This window comes from Podarcis cretensis (assembly GCF_951804945.1).
Source record: "Podarcis cretensis genome assembly, chromosome: 10".
Lineage (NCBI taxonomy): Eukaryota > Metazoa > Chordata > Lepidosauria > Squamata > Lacertidae > Podarcis > Podarcis cretensis.
Window position 1 is genome coordinate 5,451,638 of NC_137179.1, and position 26,233 is coordinate 5,477,870.

At 45.9% G+C, this 26,233-nt stretch overlaps 1 protein-coding gene across 1 annotated transcript in view; it reads right to left on the reverse strand.

Annotated features, from left to right (window-relative positions):
- The window catches only part of UBE2H (ubiquitin conjugating enzyme E2 H), a 69,419-nt gene extending 63,455 nt beyond the window's left edge, over nt 1-5,964 (reverse strand). The window contains exon 1 of the mRNA XM_079993151.1: nt 5,578-5,964. Within this exon, the coding sequence (XP_079849277.1) occupies nt 5,578-5,630 (53 nt within the window). The 5' untranslated portion in view covers nt 5,631-5,964. The remainder of the gene's footprint in view (nt 1-5,577) is intronic.
- Nucleotides 5,965-26,233: the final 20,269 nt, after the last annotated feature.

The following is a 26,233-nucleotide window of genomic DNA, read 5'->3' on the forward strand; positions in this document are numbered from 1 at the left end:
GATTCACTGCTAGTAATTTATTCAATCTTTAAGATTCCCAGAGCACATTTCAACCTTTTGCCCTTGCAAAAACTGTGTGTTCGCTCTCACTAGTTTTATGGAGGGGGTTACCAAGACCAAGAAACTGTGTCTTGTCCAAAACTACCCCAGAGACATGAGCCTCCAGCTCCCATAATCCACATCCAATCTCTCTATTCATAGGCTTTGACACGGCCACTCTTCTGGAATTTGGTTCTCTATAGCCAACGCAGCATAATTCTGCAAGCAGTGATACATTCCCAGCTGCCAATGTGAGCTCCCCTCCCCATTTCCATATCCAAGGCCAGTTCAAGAGTGTGGAGTTACTTCCACACCTCTCCATTCCATCACATGTGGCACGGCTTCTTTGCCACAGAAGTGCTAGCCCTTTTTCGAGGCAGGCTTAGCATCACGTTGGGTGCCCCATTTTCAAGCTTGCAAAAACAAATCCAGAATCTTGCACCAACTTTCCATTTGTTGTGGAACTCTCTGACCGTTTTGATTCCTCTGCAAGTGACCAATTCAATGCGGCCCAATATATATATAGTGGTACCTCGGGTTACATACGCTTCAGGTTACAGACTCCGCTAACCCAGAAAAAGTGCTACAGGTTAAGAACTTTGCTTCAGGAATCGTGCTCTGGCGGTGCGGCAGCAGCAGGAGGCCCCATTAGCTAAAGTGGTAAGTAAAGGTAAAGGTAAAGGTACCCCTGCCCGTACGGGCCAGTCTTGACAGACTCTGGGGTTGTGCGCCCATCTCACTTAAGAGGCCAGGGGCCAGCGCTGTCCGGAGACACTTCCGGGTCACGTGGCCAGCGTGACATCGCTGCTCTGGCCAGAGCCAGAGCCGCACACGGAAACACCGTTTACCTTCCCGCTAGTAAGCGGTCCCTATTTATCTACTTGCACCCAGGGGTGCTTTCGAATTGCTAGGTTGGCAGGCGCTGGGACCGAACGACGGGAGCGCACCCCGCCACAGGGATTCGAACCGCTGACCTTTCGCTTGGCAAGCCCTAGGCGCTGAGGCTTTAACCCACAGCGCCTTCAGGTTAAAAACAGTTTCAGGTTAAGAACGGAGCTCCAGAACGAATTAAGTTCTTAAACCGAGGTACCACTGTACAGTATATATTTAAAGACCAGCCTGAGCCCCCAGGAGAAGGGCAAAAACAAACTAAATAAACCGCGTCTTGGTGCTGGTTCAGACTGGGGAAGTTAAAGGCACACTACTGCTGTGACCCAGAGGTATTTTAGATTGTTAAGAGTAAACTGCTGAACTGTCTGTCATTCAGCCCAAACTTTAGACTGCCTCAAAAATCATTGCAGACCTGGGGGCGGTGGAGAAACCAAACCCTGTCCCACCCCTGGCAGCCAGTCATGTCCCTCGGATTAACATGAGTTTGGATTAACAGCGACTTCCTTTCGCTTGCAGGACACTTTTCTTCCTTTCCTGCGCCAAGCAACCCCTTGACCCGGCACAGATTGTCCTGCTCTCTCCTCTACAACGCCTTCCAGCCCAGGCCTCCCCCTTCCCAGCCCCCACGCTCCTGAATATAAACACACTCTTGTCACACACTCCATCAGCTGTTTGGGTTGCTCCGCCCAAGCCTCAGTTTCCGGGTAGTAACAGAACAGCCAATCGGCTGACTCGCAGGCTCTGTCCGGAGGCCTTGCGCCCGCAAACACTTTTCCAAAACAAGCAGTCCCCCGGGTTCTTCCGGAGCAAGAAGGGAAGCTAAGAACCATAAAATAAATAAATAAAGGGGGGTGCTAGAAAGAGGAGAGAGGCGTCCCTCCGGATCTGGAACTTTAAAAGATCACACACTAAGGTCACTGATGCCAGTTCTTGGAGATTTATGAAAGGCACCCTAGCCAGGACTAGAAAGGTGTTGAGAGTTGTCGTTGTTTTTTTATATAAAAAAACCCCCAACACAGTCTATTAGAAACTCTGCAATGCAAGAAAGGAACTCAACAAGAAGTCAGCAAAGACAAAAAAAAAAAAAAAAGGCTGGAGCTGCGACCCCCCCCCCACAAGGTTGAAATGCAACACACACAAGCTTCTCATTTCTTTCAAAGGTTTGCACAATGTTTAGAGAAGCGTCCAAAAAAGCAACTGAGTGACTCAGAGTTTCAGATCACCGTCATGCAATTACCAAGAGGAGGCTCATTTCTTTTTAGCTAGGCATGCTAACAACTCACCCGTGTAATACAGGACATTGGCCAACCAACCTCTCCCTCTCTGGGTTGCACAGATGTGAGTACACAAGGCCAAAAAAGGGGTGGGGGAATGACAGCAGCACTACCACCCCACCAAACCTGTCAGAGCAGTTAAGTCGACAGCTCCAGACACTTTCTGTGGGGCCATGCCTCCGCTCCCCACCCTATATCCCCAAGTTAGTCAGAGGCTGCAAATCAAGATGCGAGGCAAAGAGGTACTTTGAAAGCAGAAGAGGCAGTACTACAAGTAGCGGCAGAATACAAGGTACACAAGTTGAGGAAACAGGCATCTCCTCTACTGGAAGCCACCAGAAGGTGCGCTGGGCTCCCCTCCGCCTCTAGATTCCAGTGAGCAAACTTCATACATAAATTAAGGCTGCTCTCCTAAGCACAAAATGACTTGGGAGTAATTCCCCAATGAAAGCAACACGACTTCCAAGTAAACAGCGAGGGCTAGGCTGGGTCACATACCCAAAACACTGACTGTACAGATGCCGAAGTAGGCCAGGAAAGCCACAGGAAACAAAAAGACCTATTTGTTCATCACACTCACAGGACACAGTCAGTCCACATCACTTAAAATACCAGGAATGATAATAAGAACTCTGGCTTGAGGTCTTTTTTTAGCCGTTTAGTTTGTTTCTTTTGTCAAACAGAAGGATCGGCAGCTAACCATGAACCGGAGAGGAATGCCAGGCTATTCGCTTTTCTCCTATCCACCATCAAATTAAACAGCAACCACAGTACCAATAAGCCAAATGAAGTCATTTTTTTTTTTTAAGAGAGAAAAACAACCCCTGCTCTTTGTCTCCTAAAATGCTATGATCTTTCAACATGCCAGCTACCAAGTGAACAGAAAGTGGGGGTGGGGGCAGCAAAAAAGAAAAAGGATACACTACCAGGAGGTCAAAGTGGGCCTCATCGCTCTATAATCCGTCTGCCTTTTCAAAATTTATATATAATGAGAATCTCTTTTTTTTTTTGTCACTGAACAGCTGGAGTTCTATCTAGCCTCCCCTCAAACCAGTAAAAATTAACTATCAAATGAAGTTTGTATCCGAGGAAGGCTATGTCATGCATATGCAACTGAAGCAGAGGATAAAAATAGCTTTGATTCCACAGCAATCACAAGCCACTTCCTATTTATTAAAAACAACATTTTTAAAGGGGCAATCAGTTATCAAACGCAGGCTTTGTGCTTTTAAAAATGTACAGACAGACAGTTAAGCAAGAGACTGGGGAACTCGCTGTGCAGCATCAACAATTGACTATAATAATTTCACCCCAGCAGGCCTAATCTAAACAAGTTTGTTTATCTCTGGAAACTAAATGCTATTTGTAACCCTCTCACCCTTCTATATAGTTAATTCCTTCCCGATTAAATTCTCCTGGGGGAGGTTAACACATTCAATAAACATATCTGAATGCATTTCAGTTGGCTATGTCAACGCCAACCCATCTTTCCTTCCCTCCCCACCACCTGATAAACAGAACTATTAATAAACCTATTCTATACGCAAATTCACTGCACTATTTCAGAAGCTTCACAATCTTCAAATATGCACACAAGGACAAGGTAACATTCTACTGAGAGGCAAGAACAAAACATAATTTGGAAAACAAAAACAGATCCTTTACGAAGGGATAAAAGGAAATCTTCACTGAACTGAAGTGTTACATAAACAAAACCAGCAGCCCAAAAAAGGAAAAATGGGTGATGGATTTCTACGGCATTTCGATTCTTTTTCTCCACTATTACTACTTCAATGTTGTTCTCCAGGTGCTCCCACCCGCATTAACTGCCCCCCCCCAGCTGCCATCAGAAGCTTCCCGAACAGCAGACTAAAACTGGATTGAGTAAATAGTAACACACCACCAGAAGCTGATCACTGGATTGCTAACTGTCAACAACTACCCTCCCTTCTCTCCCCAGCTAAATCTGGCCCATTGCCCCCCACCCCACAAAGCATGTATTAATTCTGGCTGGGGAGGGGGAAAGAGAGCACATCTGAATCAGTGTGTGTAGAGGGAGTTGTATTATTATTCAAGCATTGTCACAATACCTGAAAGGGGGAGCACTGACTGGTCACAATCATTAGTAAGGCAGACAGAGAATAAGTGCTCCCCCCCCCCCACTGCCTATATTGTTTCCCTACGAAAATATTTTGGGATTCCTCTCCAAGACAAAGGGGATTTATTTATTGAAGGCAACAAGGGGTCCTGATCACCCCAAGAGAGTCTGGCTTTAGACACAGGCTTCTACAGACCAGAGAGCAGACCCCCCCCCCATCCGCCAAAAGAACCAGGTTCTTTGGGGAGAGAGAAGAAAGAATGGATTTGAAGAGGTCTATATTTGGGGGGCAAGGAAGAGGAGGGTAGGGAATGAGTTCCTGAACCCCCCCCCCATAAAAAAATACTAGAATGAAAAGTCAACAACTGTGTTCTCATTTCTCAAAGGGGGGGTGTCTGAAGGCCTCATTTTACCTAAAAATGAGATATCCCTTCAATGGTATGATGGCGTTGTTGGGGTTTTGGGGGGAGGGAAGAAAAGATTTTGCTCTGTCTATACCTGGGGTGCCTCATCTCTCTCCTCCCCCCATTTCCTAGAGCCCAACAAGAACAAAAAAAATCACCTGGAGCTGCTAAAATTCACTACTCTCCAGGAGTTGCAAGTCTCTTCCTCTCCCCTAAGATTATTGGGGTGCCCTCCACTCTCCAACCCTATTCTAAATATTTTACTCTGGAGAAGGCTGCTTTCTTCTAATGGGTGGTGGTGAGAATAATTCTATTCTCCTGCTGGTGAAAAGGAGAGGGAAGGGCTTTTCCTCCCGAACCCCCATATTCCAGGAAAGCCTTTGTACACTCCTCAGTTCTAAGGGGTCCCTGATTCTGCGCCCCACACCTGGAACCGGAGGCAGGGAAAGGGAGAGAAGCAAAGCAGAACAGAAACAATCATCCTTCATCTCTTCTCTGCAATGGAATAGGCATTCGTCTTCAGCAAGTGGAGGGCACTGCCCCCCACCCCCCAAAAGTACCTGCTTTCTCCCCATCATTCCTTGGCCTTGTGGAGGAAGGAAACCTATTCTCTAGGCCCCCCCACCACCCCCAATATGAAGTTCTATTTAAGACACCCAGTCCAGTTTTTTTGAGGGGGGCCCCCCCTCTCTCTCCCTGCCCCCCAACCATTCCAACAAAGTCTTCATTTATCTCCTTGTTCCTGCCTCTCACTAACTGCCCCTCAAGTGTGTGTGGGGGGGTGTCTGTGTCTTGCTCCCCAATACACTCCCCCCCATTTTACCTGCCCCCCCTCACAAAAGCCCCCCCCCCACTCTCCAGGTAAGGATACAGCTTGACCACGTCGGTGTCCATCCGCCTCTTGCCCGGGCTGGGGGAGGACATGGTGGCCCCCCGGCCGGCGGCCCCTCCCGGGCGGAGTCTGGAGCTGCCTCTCTTGTCCTGTCAGGACCCCTTTTCCGATGGGGGGGCGCTTCAGGAGGTGGGGGTCCGAGCCCCGCTCTGCGCCTGCGCGGAGGCCTCTCTCTCTCCCCCCCCCCCCCGCCGCCCGAGCCCTTCTCGCCTCCGCGGCCCCTCCCTTCACGAGCCGGCTCTTCCTGCCCCGCGGGCTTCCCCCCTCCTCCGCGTCTCTCCTCAGCCTCAGCTTCCTGACCCCCCTCACAGCTTCCTCCGCCCTCCCGCTCCCGGATTGCTGCTGCTGCTGCTGCTGCTGCTCCTGCTCCGGCCGCTGCCTCGGCTCTGCCGAAGCCTCTCTCTGGACCCCTGACGTCACCCACAGTGACCTCACCGAACAGCCCGCTTCGGATTGGACGCGGCCCCTCGTGACGCGCCCCGCAAGCCCGCCTCCCTCGCCGCTCGGCATGCCGGGAGGTGTAGTCCGCCGGGCCTGAGGCGAAGTCGGGCAGCTGCTCGCCGCGTTCTCAGGGCCCGGCTCGTCAAGGGTTCGAGCCCCCGCTTCTCCCCCCCCCCACCCACCCACCCCCGGCCTGGTTTTTTTAAATTAAGCCCACATAACCATTTCTCCAGGCGGAGGTTCATGTCTGAATGCCGTTCTCTGGGCGCCAAGGCTCGGCCCTGGATGTGAGGGCATCTGAGCATGTGCAGAGCGCTTTGCAGGGCGGCACTCCAGAAATGGCTTGCTTGAGGCCCGGAGCCTGTTTTCATTAACTGAGAGCCGGTGGTGGTGCGGTGCTTGGAGTGTGCGACTAGAACCTGGGAGATGATTTATAATGAAATGAAAAAGGTATTTAAGTATACCTTTTTGAAGAAACCAGAGGCCTTTCTCCTGGGCATGGTCGGCCAATTGGTGTCAAAAAAAGGTTGAACTTTCTTTATGTCTGCAACAACAGCAGCAAGAATACTTATTGCAAAGTATTGGAAGACACAAGATCTACCCTCCCGGAAGAGTGGCAGATGAAGGTGATGGACTATATGGAATTAGCAGAAATGACTGGCAGAATCCGAGACCTGGGAGAAGAGTTGGTGGAAGAAGATTGGAAGAAATTTAAAGACTACCTACAGAAACACTGTAAAATTAATGAATATTAAAATGATGTTGGATTGAAAATAAGGGGCATTAGCAACAAAGTTAAAAAGTGCATGCAAAAATGAATTAAAAATTTGGTGAAATTATAGAGTTACAATATGTTAAGATTTAGAGTTCTGCGACTAGAACCTGGGAGAGATCTGGGTTCGGATCCCCACCACTTGGCCGTGAAGCTGGTGGATGGTCACAGCCTCTCAGCCTGACCTATCGCACAGGGTTGTTGTGCTCTACCAACTGAGGCAGGCATAGGCAAATCCCATGATCCCTAGCTAACAGGACCAGTGGTCAGGGATGATGGGTAAAAGGTAAAGGGATCCCTGACCATTAGGTCCAGTCCTGGCGCTTATCTCGCTTTACCCGCCGAGGGAGCGGGAGTACGGCGTACTTCTGGCGAACCGGAGCAGCACACGGAAACGCCGTTTACCTTCCCGCCGGAGAGGTGCCTATTTATCTGCTTGCACTTCGACGTGCTTTCAAACTGCTAGGTTGGCAGGAGCAGGGACCGAGAGAGAATATTATGAAAATGATCTACAGGTGGTACATGACACCAGTCAAGCTTGCAAAAATCTATCACTTGCCCGATAATAAATGTTGGAAATGTAAAGAGACTGAAGGTACATTCTTTCACCTTTGGTGGACGTGCCCAAGGATTAAGGCTTTCTGGGAGATGATTTATAATGAAATGAAAAAGGTATTTAAGTATACCTTTTTGAAGAAACCGTGGGACGCAGGTGGCGCTGTGGGTTAAAGCCTCAGCGCCTAGGGCTTGCCGATCGAAAGGTCGGCGGTTCGAATCCCTGCGGCGGGGTGCGCTCCCGCTGCTCGGTCCCAGCGCCTGCCAACCTAGCAGTTCGAAAGCACCTCCGGGTGCAAGTAGATAAATAGGGACCGCTTACCAGTGGGAAGGTAAAGGGCGTTTCCGTGTGCGGCTCTGGCTCGCCAGAGCAGCTTCATCATGCTGGCCATGTGACCCGGAAGTGTCTCCGGACAGCGCTGGCCCCTGGCCTCTTAAGTGAGATGGGCGCACAACCCCAGAGTCTGTTAAGACTGGCCCGTACGGGCAGGGATACCTTTACCTTTACCTTTACCTTTTGAAGAAACCAGAGGCCTTTCTCCTGGGCATGGTCGGCCAATTGGTGTCAAAAAAGGATAGAACTTTCTTTATGTCTGCAACAACAGCAGCAAGAATACTTATTGCAAAGTATTGGAAGACACAAGATCTACCCTCCCGGAAGAGTGGCAGATGAAGGTGATGGACTATATGGAATTAGCAGAAATGACTGGCAGAATCCGAGACCTGGGAGAAGAGTTGGTGGAAGAAGATTGGAAGAAATTTAAAGACTACCTACAGAAACACTGTAAAATTAATGAATATTAAAATGATGTTGGATTGAAAATAAGGGGCATTAGCAACAAAGTTAAAAAGTGCATGCAAAAATGAATTAAAAATTTGGTGAAATTATAGAGTTACAATATGTTAAGATTTAGAGTTCTGCGACTAGAACCTGGGAGAGATCTGGGTTCGGATCCCCACCACTTGGCCGTGAAGCTGGTGGATGGTCGCAGCCTCTCAGCCTGACCTATCGCACAGGGTTGTCGTGCTCTACCAACTGAGGCAGGCAGAGGCAAATCCCATGATCCCTAGCTAACAGGACCAGCGGTCAGGGATGATGGGTAAAAGGTAAAGGGATCCCTGACCATTAGGTCCAGTCCTGGCGCTTATCTCGCTTTACCCGCTGAGGGAGCGGGAGTACGGCGTACTTCTGGCGAACTGGAGCAGCGCACGGAAACACCGTTTACCTTCCCGCCGGAGAGGTGCCTATTTATCTACTTGCACTTTGACGTGCTTTCAAACTGCTAGGTTGGCAGGAGCAGGGACAGAGAGAGAGAGCAGGGACCGAGAGAGAATATTATGAAAATGATCTACAGGTGGTACATGACACCAGTCAAGCTTGCAAAAATCTATCACTTGCCCGATAATAAATGTTGGAAATGTAAAGAGACTGTGAGGCATCTAATCATAGCCTGCATTTTTATTAAGGCTTGATCAGGGCCTGTATCTTAAAATGACCTTAAAGATCTTCAAATGTTTCATGCCAGGCTGAAGAGCAGCTGCCTAAGAACCTTGGCAATGTTTTTCCTCCTAGACAAGGGGGCCCCCTGATTTATAGCAGAAAACAATTCTCAAAGTCAAAGGGAATTACAGGCTGACTGCCAAGGTTACACTGATCCTACATATTACAGAAGATAAAAAAGCAGAGAAAAACATAATTAAGAGTGGGTAAATAGTAGAATAAAACCATGTGCCTCCCATTAAACTTGAGCCATATTTTCCTAAGGTTGAAAGGTCAAGAGCAATGGAAAAGCATCTAGCTGGCAGAAAGGAAGAGAGTATTTTGGGAAGTCCTTTTCTAAAGTTGTTTCTTTCTTAAACTGAGATCCTTTTAAGATTTCTTTTCCTTTTAAAAGGTTATTTATGTTATGTATTAAATATATTGGCTTAAATGTAATATGCAAAGGATTTAAGAAATGATGGATTCTTATTTCATATAGTTGGAAGAGATCACAGGGGCCATCAGCCACCAGCCCCCCCTGCCAAGCAGGAAACATCATTTAGAGCATACATATGGTTGTCAAGCTTTTGTTTAGAGACCTCCAAAGGAAGGAGATCTTTCAATGATGATCCTTGACATCTGTTTAAGATAAAAATTTAAGATTAACCATTTGTTTTGGAGGGCAATAGGGCGAGGTGAGCTGGTAATTAAGGTTCCTTGTTGAGACACATGTAAGATATATTACTACTTATTTGTCATTTATAGATAGAAGAATATATAGCTTTTTGTTTCCCATAAAAGGACAAGAGGAAATGGGTGTATCTTTTGTGATTGGTTCTAGCAAACAGCCAATAGGAATTTCAACCAGGCTGATTGGACAGAGGCAGCCACAGGAGGAGCAAGGGGGCTGGATTAAGGAAATATAAGTGCTGGCCAGAATGGCAAGAGGCCAGGCCAGAGCTTGGTAACCATATACCACTGTGCCTCATATTTATTTGTCTGACAAATAAATTATTATTTTAATTTCTCTATTGCTGCATTGAATATTTCATTCCAGCTAAGCGTTAACCACAAGCAGGGTGCTACAAGAGAATATTATGAAAATGATCTACAGGTGGTACATGACACCAGTCAAGCTTGCAAAAATCTATCACTTGCCCGATAATAAATGTTGGAAATGTAAAGAGACTGAAGGTACATTCTTTCACCTTTGGTGGACGTGCCCAAGGATTAAGGCTTTCTGGGAGATGATTTATAATGAAATGAAAAAGGTATTTAAGTATACCTTTTTGAAGAAACCAGAAGCCTTTCTCCTGGGCATGGTCGGCCAATTGGTGTCAAAAAAGGATAGAACTTTCTTTATGTCTGCAACAACAGCAGCAAGAATACTTATTGCAAAGTATTGGAAGACACAAGATCTACCCTCCCGGAAGAGTGGCAGATGAAGGTGATGGACTATATGGAATTAGCAGAAATGACTGGCAGAATCCGAGACCTGGGAGAAGAGTTGGTGGAAGAAGATTGGAAGAAATTTAAAGACTACCTACAGAAACACTAAAATTAATGAATATTAAAATGATGTTGGATTGAAAATAAGTGGCATTAGCAACAAAGTTAAAAAGTGCATGCAAAAATGAATTAAAAATTTGGTGAAATTATAGAGTTACAATATGTTAAGATTTAGAGTTAAGATAAATGTAAGAGGGTAAGGGTTTGCTGACTTGAATATTTTAATGGGAATACAAAAAGGGGAGGTGTGAGGAAGTCAAAGAAATAAGCTAATGAGTTTAAAGTAATAAAAAATGGATTTGTTTTTTAACTTTCTTTTTTCTATTTTTCTTGTTTTTTGTACCTTGTATTTTTGTTTGAGAGTTTTCTCCTTTTTTCTTCTTTTACTATGTATTTTTGTACTTATGATTTTGTAAAATCTTAATAAATATTCTTAAAAAAAAAAAAGAAACGGGAGCTCACCCCGTTGCGGGGATTCGAACCGCCGACCTTCTGATCGGCAAGTCCTAGGCTCACTGGTTTAACCACCACCGCAGGTTAATTCTGTGTCCAGGGCAGCTGTCTACCAGCTCCATCTGGTACGCAGGATGAGACCCTCCCTGCCCACGGACTGTCTCACCAGAGTGGTGCATGCTCTGGTTATCTCCCGCTTGGACTACTGCAACGCGCTCTATGTGGGGCTACCCTTGAAGGTGACCCGGAAACTACAACTAATCCAGAACGCGGCAGCCAGACTGGGGACTGGGAGCGGCCGCCGAGACCACATAACACTGGTCTTGAAATATCTACATTGGCTCCCAGTACGTTTCCGAGCACAATTCAAAGTGTTGGTGCTTTAAAGCCCTAAACGGCCTTGGCCCAGTAGACCTGAAGGAGCGTCTCCACCCCCATCGTTCTACCCGGACACTGAGGTCCAGCTCTGAGGGCTCCTTCTGGTGGTTCCCTCACTGCGAGAAGCAAAGCTACAGGGAACCAGGCAAAGGGCCTTCTCGGTAGTGGCGCCCGTCCTGTGGAACGCCCTCCTACCAGATGTCAAAGAGAAGAAATACCACCAGATTTTTAGAAGACATCTTAAGGCAGCCCTCTTTAGGGAAGCTTTTAATGTTTAACAGACTACTGTATTTTAATACTTTTTTGGAAGCCGCTCAGAGTGGCTGGGGAAACCTAACCAGATGGGCGGGGTATAAATAATAAATTCTGTTCTATGGGAATTGTAGTCCCAAAACATCTGGAGGGCTGAGTTTGCCTATACCTGAACTAAGCCCTCACAAGAGACTTTTAATATCTCATGGTCGTGGGTTCGAGTTTCATGCTGGCGAAAAGTTTCCTGCATGGCAGGGGGGTTGGACTAGATGACCCTCAGGACCTTTTTCAACTATGATTCTAGGAGAGAGGGAGAACTATGAACCCCACCTTGAGTACCTTGGAGAAAAAGGCAGTGATATAAAGCAGTAAATAAATAAATAAATAAATAGCAGAGTGATCTAATTCCTCTCTACGTCTTCTGATTGATTGGCAAAAAGAGCAAAATTGAGCACATGTCGTCGTCCCCCCACCTGGGTCTAGGATAAGAAAGTGGAGTTTCCTTCTTTTTCTGAAGGTCTTGTTTTCGAAAACTAGGCTTCTTGCAAGTGTGCTTCAAATTCATTGGAGGCGAGTCAGTGAAATAAAGGAGAGTGTTACTCTTATTTATTAAATTTGTGTACCACCCTTCATCCAAAGATCCGAGTGGCTCATAATGACAGAAAAATGCAAAATGAGAATACAAAATACATAATGCAAAAGCAAACCCGCCTGCCCTCCTACAAACACATTTAAAAAGCATAAAATAAAATACTATATCAGTTTGGGAAGAACTGCTACTGACTCAGAGCAGAAAGCAAAGTCTTAAATGCATTGTTTTAAAGTCACGGTTTTAAGAGACCCTTTGGATGAATTGAGGCTGCAGCCTGGCCATTTGAGGTCCAGACCAGCTGCCCAACCTAAATGCTGGCAAAAGTAAGCTACTACTATCATAACACTGATCAGCTGTTGGGCTGGAGCAGGGATGGAATCATAGAATTGTAGCGTGGGAAGGGAGCCCCAAGGGTCATCTAATCCAGCCCCCTGTGACACAGGAATCAGCAGATGGAGCATCCATGACTGATGGCCATCCATCAGTCCCAACCTCTGCTCAGAAACCTCCAACAAAGGAGAGTCCACCTTCTGAGGGACCCAGCCCTGCTGTCAAACAGCTCTTACCATCAGGAAGGTGAGTCTGAATTTCCTTGTAATTTGAATCTATTGGTTTGAGTCCTCCCTTCCGGAACAGCAGAAAACAAGGCCACTCCACATGGAAATGTGGCAGCCCTTCTGGTGGAAATAACTCTCAGAAACTGAGTTTGGGACCCCTTCCCTTTATCCCTAACATTTGACCAAGCTGAGAGGATAGATCAGGGCGTTAAGAACAGGGCCTTCTCGGTGGTTGCCCCATAGCCAGGGAACTGGAAGAAGTTTGGTGATGTTTCTCTTCATTAGCCTTCTGAAGGCAATAAGGCTCTCCTTTTGAAACCCAGCTTCGGGCGCTAAAGATAACATGCCGGCCTCTTTTTTTGTGTGTTTAGGGAGGTATTCCTGGCTTGTTGAAACTGGAGGCACCCAGAGCCGAAGGCAGTGTACACACGCATTTCTGTTTTGCTACTCTTGCCTCTGATAAGCAGGTTTTGCAGGGTTTTTAAGCACCAAAAACCCCTACAAAAACCTGCTTTCCAGACATGCCACGGAGGTTAAATACATGCACCCCAATCTAGCTGTCTTGTCTGTCTTTCTGGGCCAAGCTAAGAGATGCCACCATGGGGCACCTGTGATCACATCTCCTGCTGTGTTTGTCTTACAGGAAATGCAGTGGTGGGAAGGCCCTGATTCAGAAGAGGCCCTGGTGCTTTGGGGAAGAGAAGCAATTTCTTTCCCTTGCACGATTTCCTGTTTTAACTTATACCCCCCCCAAGCTGCTATTAGCAGCATAGGATACGGGAAAGACAGGTACAATACAGGTGTGTGTGTGTCTCCCCTCTTTCCCTGAATGGTTCACAGCTACAGTGGACTATTTAAGGTGGCAAAATGGGGGGCGAGGTCCTTGATCCAAGTCTTTCTCTCACACACTAACATACCACAACAGCTTTTGAGGGAAAAATAAAAATGAAGATGTCGAGACATAGAGGTATCAATTTATTTTCAAGTTTTCCACCTCGCCATTCATTGTAAAAAAAAAAGATCTAACTCTCTGAAACATAAAGCAGCCGATACCATTACTCTTCCTGTTTCCCATTTTATTCACACCACAACCATGTGAGGTAGGTTAAGCTGATTGCCTTAAAATCACTCAGGAACATATATATTAGGAAGACAGGTGGCTTTTGAAAGTTTTTATGGTTGCTTGCTAGCTATTTAGAAACTTGTTTAAAAAGGAAGATATATGTTTTAATCATCTTGCTTTATGCTTCTATCGATTTCATTTATTAGCAGAGGGCTTTTAAGGAAAGCAATTTTAAAGGAACGAAATAATAACTAAATAGATAATAGTCATAATTATGGGTCCGTAATGTTTGTCCAAAGGGACGCGGGTGGCGCTGTGGGTAAAACCTCAGTGCCTAGGACTTGCCGATCGTATGGTCGGTGGTTTGAATCCCCGCGGCGGGGTGAGCTCCCGTCTTTCGGTCCCAGCTCCTGCCCACCTAGCAGTTCGAAAGCACCCCTAAGTGCAAGTAGATAAATAGGTACCACTTTATAGCGGGAAGGTAAACGGCGTTTCCGTGTGCTGCGCTGGTGCTGGCTCGCCAGAGCAGCTTCGTCACGCTGGCCACGTGACCTGGAAGTGTCTTCGGACAGCGCTGGCTCCCGGCCTCTTAAGTGAGATGAGCACACAACCCTAGAGTCGGACACGACTGGCAGGGGTATCTTTACCTTTACCTTTAATGTTTGTCTAGCCAATTGAATGAATGGAGGAGATCTTCCAGTGGTCTATGCTTTGGGGGGGCCCAAACACGACACGTCCCTGGCCTTGCCACCTCTGCCACCTAGTCCAATAATAATAATAATAATAATGTTAATTTATACCCCGCCCATCTGGCTGGGTTTCCTCAGCCACTCTGGGCGGCTCCCAACAGAAAATTAAAAACATGACAAAACATCAAACAATTAAAACTTCCCTAAACAGGGTTGCCTTCAGATGTCTTCTAAAAGTTGGATAGTTGTTTATTTCCTTGACATCTGATGGGAAGGCGTTCCACAGGGAGGGCGCCACTACCGAGAAGGCCCTCATCCTAGAGATCAGTGTAGCTGTCAGTCGTGGCCCAGAAATGGAAACAAGAGGAAATACCGACGATTCAAGAATGGAGAATGAAATTGACGGACTATGCGGAACTGGATAAATTGACTGGGAAAATAAGATGTGTTTGAAACCAAAAGTTCATTGAAGATTGGGGAAAGTTTGTAGATTATCTGAAAAATGTATGTGATGTGCAAACAACGCTAGTGGGGTTTCAAGAAGCACTGTAAAAGTTTAAGAGGTATTGTTAAAAAGAAATAGAAAAGGGAGGGAAGACAAATGCCAATACAATCTAGGGAATGCGTATTGAAGAGTAATTACGGATGATTACCAGAGAAGCTGAAGGAGGTCCAAAAAGTATAATTTGTTAAAATTTGGATAAAATTGTACAATTGTGTTGGAAAATTAATAAAAAATTATATGAGTGTAGCTGTCAGTCATCATGGCTACCACTCCTGAAGTGCCATCTCGGGTGATGCAAGTGAGTGGAGCCTGTTCCGCAACTTGCTGCTTCCAGTTCCTTTCTAAGCACTTCCTGCAACGTATTAAGTCGCGTGGCTTGTAGATGAGTCTCCCTCCTGCCCTCCTCTCTGCCTGCTCCTGTTCCACATGAAGATGGCACTTCACCACATCCATCAACATCCGGGCGTTTGTGACACACTTGCATCGCGTCAGGCTGGCACCAGCTACTCAAATTCCACTGGCAGCTGGGCCTGCAGTGATGTGTCAAATGTGGGTCACATCCACACCACGCATTTAAAGGAGTTTTACACTGCTTTATGAATCATGATGCCTCCCCGCCCAAATAATCATGAAAACTGTAGTTTAAAGAGTGCCGGCCTCACCCAGCTACAGTTCTCTGCACCCTTAACAAACTACAGTTCTCAGAGTTCTCAGTGACTGTTAAAAGCGGTATAACAGGGATCTAAATGTATGGTGTACTAAAACTGAGTTGTGGTTTTGGCCAGATGTACTAGGAGTTTGTTCTTCAGCTCAGAGTCCAGAACATCAGCAATTTTTGCTGGAGTTTGCAATACAGCAAGGGGGAAGTTACTGTTCCCCTTGACCAGACAACAACAGATGATCTGCTTGCAGAAATCATACTAGGTAAAAGACTTTTTTTCACCTTCCAATTGCAAGGGATGATTTTGCATTTCCCAATTCTCCTCTGCTTCTGAAAAACGGCCTTATCACACATAGTTTTCAGTAGCTCACCAGGCTACCTCACCTCCTTCAGACCTGAAGAATCTCAGTCTGAGTCCCCAAGACACGAACTGTAAATAACTTTTTTGTGTGTTCTTGGGCTCCCCGCCTCTCTGACTTACATCCTGGGAATGTGCAGCCCGTTGTGGCCAAGGAGAATGCTTTCAATTAACTCTAGATATATGTTTTTTGGCATGTCAAAACAAACAGCTCTTTTTTCCTTTTTAGAAAAAGCATTCGTGGCAGTGCTATGACCTCAAAAATATTTACTCGGAAGCACAACACAAACAGACAGCAGGTGAGCGCTGTCCTGTAGAACAGGTAAGCGCCGAGAGTCCCTGTGTGCAGAGGAAACAGGTGTACAGCCTCGGGTGACCTTTGAGAGTTGCATTCTGGGAAACGGCACGCCTGCTGCTTCTCGGCTTTGCTTTCAAAGAAGTTGTTATGTCCAGAGTACATTGCCACCTGCCCAGTTTTAAACCCACCTGGTCGCCCTTCCTCCCTTAATATTCTTGATTAACTCACAGTACTCCCAAAGGCTCTGAAGGCTTGCTGTAGTATAGTTCACCATGAGTCCCCTGTTTTGAGGACCAGCTGAACAAATGTCCATTTTACCAGCTTCGTCTTGTTTGCCAACTACAACCGTTCCTGGACAGAGATAGCCTGACCACTGTATCCCATGCATTGGTAACCTCAAGGCTGGATTACTGTAATGCACTCTATGTGGGGCTGCCCTTGGGGCTGCTTCAGAAGCTCCAGCTGGTGCAGAATGCTGCAGCCAAATTGCTGACGAGAGCTTCTAGTTGAGAACATGTGACACCAGGGTTGAAGCCCCTGCATTGGCTGCCCATCTACTACCAAGCCAGGTTCAAGTTTATTGTATTAATTTACAAGGCTCTGAACAACTTAGGTCCAGAGTACCTTAGGAATCTATCACCTCCTGGCAAATAGAAGGGGAAAGCAGTGAGAGATTTTACTTTCTTGGGCTCCAGGATCACTGCAGATGGTGACAGCAGTCACGAAATTAAAAAATGCCTGCTTCTTGGGAGAAAAGCAATGATAAACCTAGACAGCTGCTTTAAAAGCAGAGACATCACCTTGCTGACAAAGGTCCATATGGTTAAAGCTATGGTTTTCCCAGTAGTGATGTATAGAAGTGAGAGCTGGACCATAAAGAAGGCTGATCGCCAAAGAATGGATGCTTTTGAATTCTGGTGCTGGAGGAGACTCTTGAGAGTCCCATGGACTGCAAGAAGATCCAACCTATCCATTCTGAAGGAAATCAGCCCTGAGTGCTCACTGGAAGGACAGATCCTGAAGCTGAGGCTCCAAGATTTTGGCCACCTCGTGAGAAGAGAAGAAGACTCCCTGGAAAAGACCCTGATGTTGGGAAAGATGGAGGGCACAAGGAGAAGGGGACGACGGAGGACGAGATGGATGGACAGTGTTCTCGAAGCTACCAGCATGAGTTTGACCAAACTGCGGGAGGCAGTGGAAGACAGGAGTGCCTGGCGTGCTCTGGTCCATGGGGTCACGAAGAGTCAGACATGACTAAACGACTAAACAACAACAACTTAAATGAAGAAAGTGGTTTTGCAGAAATGACATTAGAATGATGGAAATGAATGATTGAGAAATGGTGTGTGCATAGATGAACGATCTCTTCCTGGCTCCTTGGGCCTAAATCATGTTCTAGTATGGCTAGAACATTGTTAGCTATAACCACTTTTTAGGTATATACAAATATCTGAAGGGCTGTCACATGGAAGATGGAGCAAGCTTGTTATCTGCCGCTCCAGAGGGTAGGACCCGAACCAAATTACAAAGAAAGGAGATTCTAAATAAACTTTAGGAAGAACTTTCTGGGGGCAAGAGTTGTTTGACAGTGGAATGAATGCCCTCAGAAGGTAGTGGACTCTCCTTTGTTGGAGGTATTTAAGCAGAGGTTGGGTGGCCATCTCTCAGCTGTGAATTCTGCGTTGAAGGGGGTTGGACTAGATGGCCCTTGGGGTCCTTTACAATTCTGTGGTTCTAAGACCGGCAACATTAAATGCCTGACTTCTGGTTTCAACAGCTGTCAATAATGTTACCGGGATAATAAAACCAGATTGAAACTTGCATCAACTTTTTAAATAGATGGGTCAGCTTGCCCAAACAGAAAGAACTCCAAAAAGATGTCAGTAGGCTGGGAGTTCTGAAGTTTAGGTAAAGGTAAAGGTAAAGGTAAAATGACCCCTGACCATTAGGTCCAGTCGTGGCCGACTCTGGGGTTGCAGCACTCATCTCGCTTTACTGGCCAAGGGAGCCAGTATGACTAAGCCGCTTCTGGCGAACCAGAACAGCACACGGAAACACCGTTTACCTTCCCGCCAGAGTGGTACCTATTTATCTACTTGCGCTTTGACGTGCTTTCGAACTGCTAGTTTGGCAGAGCTGGGACAGGGCAACAGGAGCTCACCCTGTTGCGGGGATTCGAACTGCCGACCTTCTGATCGGAAAGTCCTAGGCTCTGTGGTTTAACCCACAGCGCCACCATCCCTACTTCTGAGTAGATACGTCTAAAACTGCTCTGTAAACCTCACCTCAGCCGCAAAATCTCTAGCCAAGCCACTCTCTCTCTTACACACGCGCCTGGCCACAAAGGATTAACAAAGGTGGGTGGGTCAGCTGTACAAGTAAAGAACAGAATATATATTTGATTATGCGGGCCTGCAGTTCTGAAATCTAGGACGGTATACTTTTTTTAACGTACCGTCTGTGACACTGGTTTGCTGCCTTGAGTACTTGCTTTGACGAGCAGGCTAAAAATGCTGCAAGGAGATGCAGAAACTAACTTTTGTGACTTCAGTGGCAAGGCTGCTTAAGAAGGCTGTCCACGTTGGCCAGGGAACAGGGAGCTGCACTGGATTTCATGATGATAAAAGAGCCACACATTCCAAAGCGTCCTGGCACGGTGGTGAGTCACAAGAGAAAACAAAGCAAGGACACCCATTCCCTTGAAGAGGAGGGCGATGGAGAAGAGAGGCACATGCTCCACCGGAAAGCCACCAAAACAACCTCTTTGTAGCCGCATCCTGCTGTTGTTGCGCTGGAGGGCATTTTCCATGTCATCACAGGTTGCCACACTTCCTTGTAGCTGACTCAAGCAGATTCCAGGTCACGCAAGACATTTCTCTTCAGTGCCAGTGAAAAACACCTGCTTCCTTTCCTTTAGGGCTCCTGGAAGCTGGAAGCTATCCAGGCACTGACACACCAGACATTAAACCACATAACTTCCCCCAAAGATTCCCAAGAACCATAGTTTGTGTGGGTGCTGGGAACCATAGATCTGCCAGGGGTAAACTACAATTACTAGGATCCTTTCGGGGGGGGGGGTGAGGAAGCCGTGTGCTTTGAATGCATTCTGGGCACACAGCCTAATGTTGCAAAAAACAACAACACCCCACAACGATTAAGGTGCAGGGTTATGGCTAGAGACAGGATGCACAGAGCAGTGTGGATTAGGAGTTCAGGTGCAACACAGAGGAAGGAGATCTCTGTCGTAATTGACGGGTTCCTAACAATGCCCCGAGGGAGGGAGTGTACATACACCTGCTTGGCACACCACTGTGATGAGTTTGCAAAGGAAGAGGCGAGAGTTTGGACAGGAGGAACCGGTGGCCTGAGCCGCCCAGGAAGCAGCTGACATATCCTGACCAGTGTTAGAAACTGAGATAGCAAAGCTAGGAGCCTAAAGGGCGCCTTAAACCTAGGTAATGGGCGCAACAATGGAATGTCAAGGCAGGCTTTTTTTTTTATAACAAGAATACAAAGCTGAAAATGCTCTGCAGTTTCAGTCTGAAATCTTACGCGCAGTACTGTACCCAGAGCTCAGAAACTGCTTGCATTAATGAAATTCCGTCACAAAATGCACCTGGAACAATGGGAGTTTCGAACACTGGTCCTGCCTACCTGGTTGGAGAAAAGAGGCAGAGATTGTGTCCATGAAAACTCCCTCCCTTAATTTATTTGTCGTACTTATAAGATTTGGTTTTTTTAAAAATTCACATATACGCTCATGGAGTCTGAACTTGTGGCATCAGACCAGGAATGACACCTTGGGGTCATAATTCTGAACTAGTGTGTGGTGCCATAAATAAGGCAAATTCTGTACTAGAGATCAGTAGGAACAGAACTGGAAATAAATGATCGAAGGCACAGAATGGCTCCTCTATGAAGAAAGGGTTGCAAAGTCTGGGACTATTTAGTTTAGAGAGTAAGTAAGAAGCATGGCAAGGAAAAAGTGGATAGGAAAAAAGGGACACAGGTGGCGCTGTGGTCTAAACCACAGAGCTTAGGATTTGCCAATCAGAAGGTTGGCGGTTTGAATCCCTGCGACGGGGTGAGCTGTATGCCGGCTCCCTCGGCCAATAAAGCGAGATGAGCGCCTCAACCCCAGAGTCGGTCACGACTGGACCTAATGGTCAGGGGTCCCTTTACCTTTACTCAGAACTAAGCTCCATTGAGTTCAATGAAGCTTCCTTTCAGGTAAAGGGCGGGGGGGGGGAGGAAGCAAGGGCGGGAAACATCTAGCCAAGGGGTCATCAAACTTTTTCAGCAGGGGGCCGGTCCACTGTCCCTCAGACCTTGTGGGGGGCCGGACTATATTTTGAAAAAAGAAGAACAAATTCCTATGCCCCACAAATAACCCAGAGATGCATTTTAAATAAAAGGGCACATTCTACTCGTGTAAAAACACACTGATTCCCGGACCGTCCGCAGGCCAGATTTAGAAGGCATTTGGGCCGGATCTGGCCCCCGGGCCTTGGTTTGCCTACCCATGATCTAGCCCACTGTACCTCTGCCATTGGCCCCTGAGGCCGTTTCAGCCAAGTCATGCCCACCTGCCTTACACCTATCATATGTCATGTGTGGGGCAGGTAAAGGTCGTGTTCGGATGAAGTGACGGAGTCTGAAAAGCACTTCTTGGGCAGAAATGACTGGCAGAATACGAGATCAAGGAGAAGAGCAGGTGGAAGAAGATTGGAAGAAGTTTAAAAACTACTTACAAAAACAATGTAAAATATTTGAATGTTGAGAACAATGAAATGAAACGAAGAGGTTCAAGTGAATAAGACAAATAAGAATATGAAAGAAGGGATAGATATTGGATGAAAATTTTGAATAATATAATATTTGAAGGAACTTTTAAAGGACAAAACTAATATAAATGAATTTGCTGAATTAAATTAGAAGTGGAATACAAGAAAGGAGGGCAGGTGGAAGTCAAGAAAATAAGGTTATGAAGGATATGAATTAGAAAAGAGTGTTCTTTTTTTTCTTTTTTATGTTAAGTGTTTGTATTTTTGTATTTCTCTTGTGTTTCTTTCATTTATTGTTTTACAATTTCTTTATTGTGGAAATCTAATAAAATATCATTAAAAAAAAAATGAAAAGCACTTCTTGAAGTACTTCTCAAGAGCACTTTTTCTGTGAACCACCCTGAGACCTCCAGGCATAGGGTGGTATATAAACTCAGTTAATAATAATAATAATAATAGCTGACCATCAGCTGATTGTGCCACAGACAAGCACTAACAATTAACTATTAGTGTACTGCTTGGATCAGTCTGTCTATAAGATCTCCTTACGCCATAATATGCCCGCTCAACTGCTTTGGTCAGTGGAACTGGCACCGTCACAAGTGCCTCATTGTAACCATTCTGCATTTGTAAGATCTCAATGTTTTAGCATGGCAGTACCTGTGGCGCTGTGGATTAAACCACAGAGCCTAGAGCTTGCCGATCAGAAGTTGGCAGTTCGAATCCCTGCGACGGGGTGAGCTCCCGTTGCTCAGTCCCTGCTCCTGCCAACCTAGCAGTTCAAAAGCCCATCAAAGTGCAAGTAGATAAATAGGTACCGCTCCGGCGGGAAGGTAAACGGCGTTTCCGTGTGCTGCTCTGGTTCGCCAGAAGCGACTTAGTCATGCTGGCCACATGACCCGGAAGCTGTACACCGGATCCCTCGGCCAATAAAGCGAGATGAGCGCCGCAACTGGACCTAACGGTCAGGGATCCCTTTACCTAAATTTCGGAACTCCCAGCCTATTGACATCTTTTTGGTGTTCCTTCTGTTTGGGCAATCTGACCCATATGTTTAAAAAGTTGATGCAAGTTTCAACCTGGTTTTAGTTTATTGTTATCCTGGTAACATTATTGACTGCTGTTGAAACCAGAAGTCGGGCATTTAATGTTGCCGGTCTTAGAACCACAGAATTGTAAAGGACCCCAAGGGCCATCTAGTCCAACCCCCTTCAACGCAGAATTCACACGGCTGAGAGATGGCCACCCAACCTCTGCTTAAATACCTCCAACAAGGGAGAGTCCACTACCTTCTGAGGGCATTCATTCCACTGTCAAACAACTCTTGCCCCCAGAAAGTTCTTCCTAACTTTTATTTAGAATCTCCTTTCTTTGTAATTTGGTTCAGGTCCTACCCTCTGGAGCGGCAGATAACAAGCTTGCTCCATCCTCCATGTGACAGCCCTTCAGATATTTGAAGATATTTGTATACACCTAAAAAGTGGTTATAGCTAACAACGTTCTAGCCATGCTAGAAGTCATGATTTAGGCCCAAGGAGCCAGGAAGAGATCATTCCCCTATGCACACACCACTTCTCAGTCATTTATTTCCATCATTCTAATGTCATTTCTGCAAAACCACTTTCTTCATTTAAGTTGTTGTTGTTGTTTAGTTGTTGAGTCGTTTAGTCGTGTCCGACTCTTCGTGACTCCCTGGACCAGAGCACGCCAGGCCCTCCTGTCTTCCACTGCCTCCCTCAGTTTGGTCAAACTCATGCTTCTAGAACACTGTCCCACCATCTTGTCCTCTGTCGTCCCCTTCTGCTTGTGCCCTCCATCTTTCCCAACATCAGGGTCTTCTCCAGGGAGTCTTCTCTTCTCCTGAGGTGGCCAAAGTCTTGGAGCCTCAGCTTCAGGATCTGTCCTTCCAGGGAGCACTCAGGGCTGATTTCCTTAAGAATGGATAGGTTTGATCTTCTTGCAGTCCATGGGACTCTCAAGAGTCTCCTCCAGCACCATAATTCAAAAGCATCAATTCTTCGGCAATCAACCTTCGAAGAAAATGAGCGATTGAAAAAACATGCAACTAAAACGAGAAAGTAGCACAAGTAGCTTAATTATGGTTTGTTTCATGGCTCAAAGCCATGGTTTATTGCTGGTTTAAGAAGCTGTGGCTCAGTCTTTACTTAACCATGGTTTGCTTGACCACCCAACCCCAAACGCTCTCCAAATTGGAAAACACACGAAACTTTGGAGAAGCAACTCATGGTTTGTGTAATCATCTGTGGGCCAACTTGTGGTTTGTTAAGCAATCTATTATGAGTGGACCAGGCCAGTGTCGTGCGGCTGCCACGTAAACAGTGTGTGGGCATGGTGTGGCTCTTCCACTGCAAAGGTCATGTGCGGAAGCATGCTTGGCCCTGGGTCCCGTGATTGTACTTGTCGTAACAGGGGAAAGGCCATATGATGTCTCCCTTGGGCAGAGATGGGAAACGGGCGAAGAGGCGCACCAGTAGCTCAACACAAGCCAGGGAGCTCGCTTCATATTTGCACATTTCTATGAACGTAATTGGGAAGTGTGACAATTAACATATTGTGAAGAGCGTTGAGTCTCCCTCCTGCCAGCTGAGTCTCCAAGCCAAGTGGGACGACTGTGAGGAAATACCAAATGCTGGCAGATAATGAGCAGATCCCATCCAATCCCCTTTCACCCCATCAGGACTTGAAACGCATGTGATGAAATCTCTCCGCGCCCCTTTCCCTCCAGTTTGTGTTTCTGCCAACAATATCCCCAAATATCACAGCTGATTAGAAATATATTAAAGGATAAACTAATAATAATAGTAGTAGTAGTAGTAATAATAATTTATTTATACCCCACCCATCTGGCTAGATTTCCCCAGCCACTCTGGGCGGCTTCCAACAAAATATTAAAAATACAATAAAAAATAAGACTTTTGTAACAGCATCTAAAGAAAAAGGGCATTAATGGCAGGCATGTCTTCTTAGGGAGACGAAAGTGATGAATTTAAAAAGGGGGGGGGGAATGTCAGCCTTGAGGTCAACATTACTGTCTGTGTAGGAAAAAACAGAACCTATTAAATAATTCCCAATTGGCCACCCACCCCAAACTAGCTGCCTAAGGGTGGCTGCCTCAATTTGCCTAATGGGAGCCCCCACCCCCGCTCTGTCACCCCTTTTAATCTCTCTGATACCTCCTTATCTGACAGCTGCCTTTTCTTTTTCTGCTACCCCACCTTTTCCCAGTTTCCCTTCTCCCGCTTCAGCTTCTCTCTCTCTCTCTCTCTCTCTCTCTCTTTTTAAATAATATTTATTCAAATTTTAAAGATTACAAAGAGAAAAAAGAAAAAAGAAAAAAAGACAGAAAAAAGACAGAAAAAATACAAACAATTGAAAAAAAAAACAGATCAAAATTTTACATCCCTTACTTTCATTCACTTACTTCCTTGACCTCCTCACACCTCCCATTTTTGTATTCTAATTCAGTTAGATATTTCAGCAAATCCTTTCCAGCTTTGTTTTTATCTTAATAATTTATCTTAATATATTGTGATTTTGCATTCTCTTCTTTCACCAATTCATTTTTACTTAATCCTTTATACCTTTTCTGCTAAAACCACATAATTCTATTCCAACATCTTTCTAACATTCCTTAATTTTACAATATTTCTGAAGATAAACTTTAAATTTTTTCCAATCTTCTTCCACCGACTTCAGCTTCTGTCTCTAATTCCGGACTTCTTTCTGCCACAGACTCCCCTCGCTCACTAAGCCCTGTTACCCCTTCCCAGTCTTTTCTCCCTCTGACCACTCACTGTCGTCCCACCACCGCTTTCTTCCCTTGTTGCTTTCCCCAGCTGGTTCCTCCCACCATTCCTCTGCGTCCAACCAGCCCATGATACCTACCTGGAGATGTGGACGGTTGAACCATAGCTGTCAACCTTCCCTTTTTTGCGGGAAATTCCCTTATTCCAGCACTGTTTCCTGCTGCTTCCCGCTGCTATCCCGGATTGTTAGATATTCTGTAGACTGTCCCCGGGACAGGTGAGGCTGCTGATCCCTTATTTTCAAATCTGAAAGTTGACAGCTATGGGTTGAACCCAGGCCCTTCTGCATGAAAAGCACGTGTCCTGTCACTGAGCTAAGGCCCTTCCCCAAGGGAAGGTGGAGCCCAAAACACAAACATTCTGGATTCACTAATCTGGAATGAAGACCACTATACTTCAATTTTCACTATTGCTATGCCAGATTGGAATTCCCAAGCCTATGCAGGCCTTCTTGGAAGCCCTCCGAGCTTAGTGGAGTTACTCTTAAATGAGCATACGAAGAGTTTTGTTTTCCTTTGCATAGTCCAACTCAACTGCAGTGGTACCTTGGTTCTCAAATGCCTTGGTACTCAAACGCCTTTTTCTCAAACGCCGAAAACCCAGAAGTGAGTGTTCCAGTTTTCTAACATTTTTTGGAAGTCAAATGTCCAATGTGGTTTTTGACTATTGTTTCCGGGGCACCTGCACCAATCAGAAGTTGCGCCTTGGTTTTTGAACATTTTGGAAGTCAAGCAGACTTCCGAAACAGATTAAGTTTGGCACTTTTGTTTTTGCTATTTATTTTGCGTTTTTGAGACTTTTTCGGTTAATTTGTTTTTGTGGCTGTGTGGAACCCAGTTCAGCAGAAATGGATAAAAGCCCACTATCCAAACAATGACTATCATCAGTGCAGGTAAGAAAAAAAAATATTTTAATTTTAGTCATCTGCAATACTGTCTTATTTATTTTATAGTACAGTACATTGATTATTGCTTTCATTTTATGGATCCATGGTCTCGTTAGATAGTAAAATTCATGTTAAATAGCTGTTTTAAAGGTTGTTTTTAAAAGTCTGGAATAGACTAATCTGTTTTGCATTACTTTCTATGGGAAAGAGCGTCTTGGTTTTGGAACGCTTTGGTTTTGGAACGGACTTCCGGAACGGATTAAGTTTGGGAACCAAGGTACCACTTTACTGTTAAGGAACAATTCCATTTTGGCTTTAGTGTGCCGAACACAGCCACGGCAGAAATCTACAGATTTGTTCAGCTGGGGAGGGGGAGAAATTTGTTTTCCACAAGCCATAAAACTAAGGGAAAACTGGGGGTGCTATATTTTATCTAATAAGAAGCTAAGGGACGCGGGTGGCACTGTGGGTTAAACCACAGAGCCTGGGACTTGACGATCAGATGGTCAGCGGTTTGAATCCCTGCGATGGGGTGAGCTCCCGTTGCTCTGTCCCTGCTCCTGCCAACCTAGCAG